The sequence below is a fragment of the Bos indicus x Bos taurus genome, chromosome 2 (assembly GCF_003369695.1).
Source record: "Bos indicus x Bos taurus breed Angus x Brahman F1 hybrid chromosome 2, Bos_hybrid_MaternalHap_v2.0, whole genome shotgun sequence".
Taxonomy (NCBI): Eukaryota; Metazoa; Chordata; class Mammalia; order Artiodactyla; family Bovidae; genus Bos; species Bos indicus x Bos taurus.
The window spans coordinates 98,141,812-98,149,726 of NC_040077.1; the positions used below are offsets into that span (position 1 = coordinate 98,141,812).

General features: G+C 39.7%; 1 protein-coding gene across 3 annotated transcripts in view; it reads right to left on the reverse strand.

Moving 5' to 3' along the window:
• Nucleotides 1-3,283, reverse strand: part of LANCL1 (LanC like 1) — a 49,433-nt gene extending 46,150 nt beyond the window's left edge. Inside the window, exons 1-2 of one of the 3 annotated variants that reach the window (XM_027566552.1) lie at nucleotides 3,208-3,283; nucleotides 2,798-2,894 (exon numbers count right to left, since the gene is read on the reverse strand). In XM_027566552.1, coding sequence (XP_027422353.1) covers nucleotides 2,798-2,878 — 81 coding nt within the window. In that variant the 5' untranslated portion in view covers nucleotides 2,879-2,894; nucleotides 3,208-3,283. The other 2 variants (XM_027566533.1, XM_027566544.1) reach the window with 2 other exon arrangements.
• Between the last annotated feature and the right edge of the window lie 4,632 nt (nucleotides 3,284-7,915).

Consider the following 7,915-nt stretch of genomic DNA (forward strand, 5'->3'; position numbering starts at 1 on the left):
GGAGCCTTCAGCAGAGTGGAAAGAACATTGGATCAAGACACAAAAACCCATGCCCAGCACAGTGCCTGGCAGGCTACGGGCCTCACAAATATCGCTCAGTGAATGAGCCAGGCCACATCCTTGTCTGCTATTAGCTGAGTGCCTGTGCTCAACCTGTAACTTCTTTATGCTTCAGCTGCCTTGTAAAGTCAGGATAATAACACCTGACTACCAATGTCAAAGGTGCACTGAGGACCAAATGAGACCGTGGGTCTCATACCCTTTGCCTTCAGGGATTCAAATGCTGACATTTTTACCATTTTAAGCAATCCAATGGTCTATAAAAATATTTTGGATATAGACTGAAAACACACTAAGACTGGGATGTGGAGTTGGTGATATCCATATAAAGGACCATAGGTGAAGGGCAAATGGTGAGGGTTACCAAAAAGTTATGTTATTTGTTCTAATAACTGGAAAACATTTAGAAAGTTCTGGATACATTGAATCATGAAGTGTCTTAAAAGGTCAGTTTAATATATACCTCTATTTTTAGTAATCTGCTCTGATTCTCAGATTTGGATTTCACCAAGCAGTAAAATAGTGAAATAATGTTGGGGAACATTACAAAGGTACAAACATTTCATCACATAAGGATGGTAAAAACATATGTAACAATGACCTGCAGGCATCATAACCTCATTTTTTTTAAAAAGGGCATTTTTAAAAAATGTAGGAAGGCAGTAGGAAAAAAATGTAGGAAAGGCAGTATCAGAATTATTACTGGTAATAAAAGACATTAAATTTTACTGGTAACTTAAGGCAAATCATCTAATAAGGCAAATCAGATGATCAACCATATCTGGGTTATTTATTATAAAGCATCACTATGATCCCTTATTTCACACTCTGAAGAAGAAACCACATTGTTCGACGGATACACTCCCATCATTTAACAATGTCTGCCAAGACGTTAAGATTTCAACAAGCCTTAAAAATACATTTAGTAAGATAAAATATACTTCAGTATTAATATAAAAGGCCTATAAATCTTGACTAGATAGAAGAGTGCATCTACATAAGAACATGTCATATTCTGTTCGTAGATCATGGATAATTTATCATCTCGCCTGACCTTACTGTAAGCGACAAAGAATAATGAGAATGCCTCAGCCTCAAGAAGGGACATTACCTTCTATTTGGCACATAATTGCATTTAATAAAAGCGACCTGCCTAAGAATATTGATTGCTTGTGGCAGACCAAAAAATTATTCAAATCTAGCAATAATATGAAGAGTTTCTAAAAGCCCATTTTCAATAGATGCCAGAAAACAGAGCAGTTTCTTATTGAAATATTCGCATTAACAAGTTAAGGAGGACAGATCTCCAGGGTCTGTTCCTTAGTGTTCAACATTAAACAATTTTAGAAGTGGGAGGAGGATTGTCCAAAAACCATGTGACAGGCAATAAATTACACTATTATTTTGGGGCCAGAGTTCAAATTTATGAGTATTGTTTTTTTTCTCCCTTAGATACAGACTTAAATTTGTAATTAGCATTTACTTTATAAACATCCTAAACAGCGAGCTACGTTCCATTGAAGGGTTCTGTCATTAGGATCTATATTCAACTGTTCTCTTTGCCAAGAAACATGAAGCTTCAATCTTCCTCCAAAAAGACAAGACAAGACAAGACAAATGGTTCAGCTTCAAGATCTGCAGAGCTAGTCAGAACACAGGTCCAAAAAGCCAAACGGAAGCCATCTGGCTTCAAGGTAATGATTAGAAGCTTTGTTTCAGCAGTTAATTCTGGTCTTAAAAGAATATTGATTCCAGCTCCATATACACTTAGGCAGCCCTCTATCTTACAACTCTCTGCCATCTCTTTCATTCCTCCTACTTGCACTATTCAAGTTAAACTACAATGCTAAGTTTTTTAAGGAAAGAATCAACAGAATTACTGAAAGTTCACTTGGCAGATATGGAATCTCTAAGGCCCTTCAATCACAAGCAAAATGCTTTTTGTATGGCTGATGAGCCTAGAAGAAATTAGCTGGTAAAATCTGAAAATGTGTGCACATTTAAAGAGATCACTCTTCCCACTTAACACTTAAGATTTCTCGAGTAGGTGTATATTCTCTTAACAATTATGTTCACAGGCATGAGAAAACACAGGCCTCTGGAATCTCAAACCCAGGTTCTCTTTGTAACCTTACAGTGACTTGTGAGGTGCCCATCAGTTTAGCTGACCACTTTCATGTATTCATTTATTTATTTATTTTCCAGTTGTGGGGTTGAGTGGAAATGGGACAAAGATTTCAGGCCTCTGTCCCAAACCTCTCTTAGCAGCTGCAGTTTAAAGATGTCTTCATTGCATTCTGGTTTACTCTCGTCCTCATCCTGCCGGTACTCCAGTTCAATTATAAAACAGTAACACTGCGCATGTGAAAAGCCAGCAGGATTTCTCACCTCTCTTAAAAAACAAACCAAAATGATAAAAAAAAAAAAAAAAGGCAAGATCACACAGTAAATTGCAGAGCTGCCAATTTTTATAATTTAAATATCAATGACTGAAGTTATTTCAATGATCAATTTCTATTACAAATATTATCAACAACTTCTTATATAAGTTCAACATGTTAGAGCTCAAACTATTTTCATAAGTACTTTATATATTTAAAGTATTTTATATGTTTATACTGAAATTATGTATTTTTAAAAAAGGGATGGTCATCCCTTTCTTTCAGGCAAAATCGAACTTCTTTCCAAACACTGGGGTTTGGAGGTAGGGATGGAGGCAGATATTTCCCAAACTCACCCTCCCAGCAGAATCAAAGTAGCCTTCGGCCAGGGATTTGTTATAATCAGCATAAGGATTCGGGAAGGCCCTTTGCGCCATGATGCCAGAAACGAGCCTGCAGAACAGGGGAAAAAGAGAATCTACGTTGAGATACGGGTCAAGGCCGCGTTGCGAAGGCGGAGGCCAGCGCCCGGGGAACACCTTCCTTCCAGTCCCTCGGCCACTGCGCGGTCCTGGCGGTTCGAGTGGACCCCTGGCCCCCGGCGGCCCAGCCGTCAGGGTGTGGCACCTCCGCAAAAGGGCTGCCAGGGCTCCCAACCCACCGCGACGAAGGGGCTCCGTTTTGCACCCCACGTTCGCACTCTTGGGATTTCAAGCAACTGCTCGTGCAAGGTCCCAAAGCCCTTGTACGGCCTCTGGCCACTCACCCCGCCGCCTCCGGACAAAAACTGAAGCAACGCTTTCACTGCCCACTTCCTGCCAGCTGGACCAATCAGAGCCTTCGCCAATCCGGAGGCCCGCCCCTGTCTCATTTTCAGTTTGTTAAAGAGACAGAAGTGTTGTTTCTAAAGGGTGGGGCAGGTGATTTAATTCCCGGAGAGCTGGAGAAGGAACATATCTTAGAGTAATGTGCAACTGTGGGCCATGTTTCCTACCCTTATTCTCCTTTAAATTAAAAAAAAATCAAGTAAGCTAATTCAAGTCCAGATGATTCGTAAGAATTCTTTTTTTTTTTTTTTTAATTTAGAGAAGAAAACTGAGTTCTGAACACATTCATAGTCCTACTGCTAGGACTGAAGGACTGAATAAAATTGAGGAGGATTATGTCTCTCCAGAGATTTGCCAAGCTTTTTTTTTTTTTCTTAAACAAACAAAAAATGTAATAAAACACCATCATCACTCTTAGTGACAAAGATCTTTGGAGATAATTTATGATAATTTAACCTCAAAGGCACTCAGTCATTGTGAGTGGCCAATGGCCAGGGATCACATGGCAGCTGCTGAAACTTCAAGGAAAATAACATGAAAGCACAAATCACAACTCTTAAGAACTTTAATCTGCTCCTTTAGTTTAAATTAGACCATAATACTGTATATCCACCGCTTTAAAAAGATAACAGTGTCCGATAGAGCAAGACATAACATTCAATTCATAACATTCAATTTCAATGTTTAACAGTCTCTAGTATTTGAAAAATTTTGCTTTCATTTAAATCACACCTGGTACACATTAGGTCCATTCTGTTGCTCAGAGAATTTTGAATTTCAGTTCAATGATCAAAAATAGTCATTTTCTCTTCTCTTTCCTTCCTTATGTTTCAGTGAAGGTCCCTAGCCCCAAACCTCTTGTGGAAGCTCAATCCCCAGCCCACCCCCACCTTGGCCTAAGCTTGTTCCTCTGTGGCTGTCATCCCAAAGTCTCCTTCTGCCCTTGCTCTGGCTCAGTTTGTTCTTTTGAACCACTGCCCTACTAGGATACTTGTTAGCTCCTTCATCAAATTCATGAAAATTTAGTAGAAGCCCTCAGTGAATCTTAAATTGGAACTCCTCTTATTATAATAGATGAGTATGTGGAGGAGCAACTTGTAAGAGGAAAGAAATGGAATGAGAGCCATTTTCAGTTGTTTTTCTTTAATTATTTAAGGCTCACTACCAGTTTATCCTATTCACAGTCTTTGAGAGATTAAAATCAGAGTGATATTTATGTATACTCATGACTACTAGAGGAGTCGGGCTTCCCAGGTAGCTCAGCGGTAAAGAATACACCTGCCAATGCAGGAGACTAGGAATCTATCTCTGGGTCGGGAAGAGTCCCCTGGAGAAGGAAATGGCAACCCACCAGTATTCTTGCCTGGGAAATCCCATGGACAGAGGAGCCTCGTGAGCCCCAGTGCATGGGGTTGCAAAAGAGTCAGACACAACTTAGCTGCTGAGAAGAAGGAAGGCATCAAAGAACAGTAGATTGTGCTTGAGCAGAAATGAAAGAAGAGTGGAAGGAGGATGCAGGGAGAGAAAGTAGAAGAGGAAGGTGGGAAAGAAGAAAGAAACATTTTAGTCAGCTTGAAAGGTAGCCTCTCAACCAAAGAAAGGAGTAGATAATGTGAGACAGTGTAGGGGCCCTCATGCTCACATTATTGACATTTTGGAAGGGATGACTCTTTGTTGTGGAAGCTATCCTGTTCACTGTAGTGTACTTAGCAGCATCCCTGTCCCCTGCCCATTAGACGACAGTAGTACCTTGTCACTGAGTAGTGATACTAACAATGTTTTCAGACTTTGCCAAATGCCAAGTATCCCTGGGGAAAGAGAAGTACAAAATTGACCCTGGTTGTAAACCACTGAAACTCATGAAAGATGATATTCTATTTCAATTTTTCCCTTAATTCCCTTTTCTCACTCATTTTTCTCCTTCAGGAGGCAATCACAACATTATATTTACTTTAGATAATATTTGGAAAATATGTCAGGGGTTGTGTACGTATGCATTTTTAATAAGTGGGGTAGTGCTATAAATAACAACTTGTGTTTTATATCTATTCACGTTGCTCTATGTATACTTGGTTGTTTTAGATACCTGTATCAGTTCAGTTCAGTCATTTAGTCCTGTCCGACTCTTTGCGAACCCATGAACTGCAGCACGCCAGGCCTCCCTGTCCATCACCAACTCCTGGAGTTCACTCAGACTCACGTCCATTGAGTCGGTGAGGCCATCCAGCCATCTCATCCTATGTCGTCCCCTTCTCCTCCTGCCCCCAATCCCTCCCAGCATCAGAGTCTTTACCAATGACTCAACTCTTCGCATGAAGTGGCCAAAGTATTGGAGTTTCAGCTTTAGCATCAGTCCTTTCAAAGAACACCCAGGACTGATCTCCTTCAGAATGGACTGGTTGGATCTCCTTGCAGTCCAAGGGACTCTCAAGAGTCTTCTCCAACACCACAGTTCAAAAGCATCAATTCTTCGGCGCTCAGCTTTCTTCACAGTCCAACTCGCACATCCATACGTGACCAGTGGAAAAACCATAGCCTTGACTAGACGGACCTTTGTTGGCAAAGTAATGTCTCTGCTTCTGAATATGCTGTCTAGGTTGGTCATAACTTTCCTTCCAAGGAGTAAGCATCTATTAATTTCATGACTGCAATCGCCATCTGCAGTGATTTTGGAGCCCCCCAAAATAAAGTCAACCACTGTTTCCACTGTTTCCCCATCTATTTGCCATGAAGTGATGAGACCGGATGCCATGATCTTTGTTTTCTGAATGTTGAGCTTTAAAGCCAACTTTTTCACTCTCCTCTTTCACTTTCATCAAGAGGCTTTTTAGTTCCTCTTCACTTTCTGCCATAAGGGTGGTGTCATCTGCATATCTGAGGTTATTGATATTTCTCCTGGGAATCTTGATTCCAGCTTGTGTTTCTTCCAGCCCAGCGTTTCTCATGATGTTCTCTGCATATAAGTTAAACAAGCAGGGTGACAATATACAGCCTTGACATACTCCTTTCCCTATTTGAAACCAGTCTGTTGTTCCATGCCCAGTTCTAACTGTTGCTTCCTGACCTGCATACAGGTTTTTTATGACATGTCTCCAACTCATCTTACTTATCCTTTCCCTCAAGGATAAGCATTGATTCTAACTTCCGTATCGCAAATAATACAGCCAGGAATATCCAAGCACTTGTGCTTAAAAGGATCTGGTTGTGATTTTTTTCTGAGATATGTACCGTAAATGGATTTCTAGATCATAGGATGTCTTCATACTTAATTTTCCCAGTACTGTTAGATTGCTCTCCAGAACTAATGGACAAGTTTATATTCCCTCCAACAGTATCTAATAGCTTCTGACATTCCCATGTCCTCTCCAAGACTTGGTATTATCTAGTATTCTGTTTTTAGCAATTCCAATGGGCAATGTGGAATTTCCTTGATTGTTAAACTTTCAGGATTTTTATTGCTAATAGTGTTGAGTTCTTTGTATACTTGTTAGACAATCTGACCTTTCCCTAAGATTTACCTACCTACATATTTTACCCATTTTTCTTTGGGCATTGTATTATTTTCTTGTTGATTTACAGCAGCTGTTTTTTGTTTTTGTTTTGTTTTTTTTTGGATGGAGGGAGAGTTTATTCCAGTTATTAATCTCCTTTGGCTTTAGATGTTACAGATATCTTCTCATCTGTTAACTTTTTCTAAGATTTTCTCCATTGAATCAAAATTCTTCATTTGAATGAAGGCAAACCAATTCAACTTTAACACTGTAATTTCAGGATTAACTTCATGCTCAAAAAGTCTTTATCCATTCTTAAGTTTCAAAGGTGACTTACATTTTATTTTATTAGCTTTTTACTTTTTTTTTTTTTAGTTTTTTACTTTTATGTTTAGGTCTTTAATCTCTCTGGAGTTAAGTTATGAATATAGTGTAAAGCCTGGATCCAAAATTATTTTGGAAGGGTATAGATTTGTTTTGAAAGTTCAGATATAGTCAAAGCAGGACAAGTCCTCTCTTTGTTAATCAGAAAAAAACCAAAGATTGGAATGACTAGAAATCAAATAGAACTCATGTGTCTTGTTTTAGAAGCAACCCAAAGAATTTCTCCTTGATTCTGACTCAGAAGAAAAGTGATTGACACTGACATACTGTATAACCTTCTGGGGTGGCCATAACAGAGTACAATCAGACAGGTTGGTTTAAACAACAGGAATTATCATCTCAGAGTTCTGAGATTGGAAATCCAAGACAATGTTCCAGCAGGCTTGATCTCTCCTGAATCCTCTCTCCTTCCGTGCACATGGTTGTTTTCTCCTGTGTCTTAACGTGGTCTTCTCTCTGTAAGTGTCTGCGAACAAATCTTCTCTTGTTATAAGAACACCAGTCATACTGGATTAGGACCCACCCCATGACCTCATTTCACGTTAATTATCTCCTTGAAAAGCCTACATCTCCAAATTTAGCCATGTGCTTAGGTACTGGGATTCAGGAATTCAACAAATGAATTTGGGGAAACACAATTCAACCCATAATGGTGCTTATGTTTTCATATATGGCAATGGTGTCTGCTCACACAGACCACAGCCTTGTCTAACTCAGTGAAACTAAGCCATGCTGTGTGGCGCCACCCAAGACAGGCGGGTCATGGTGGAGA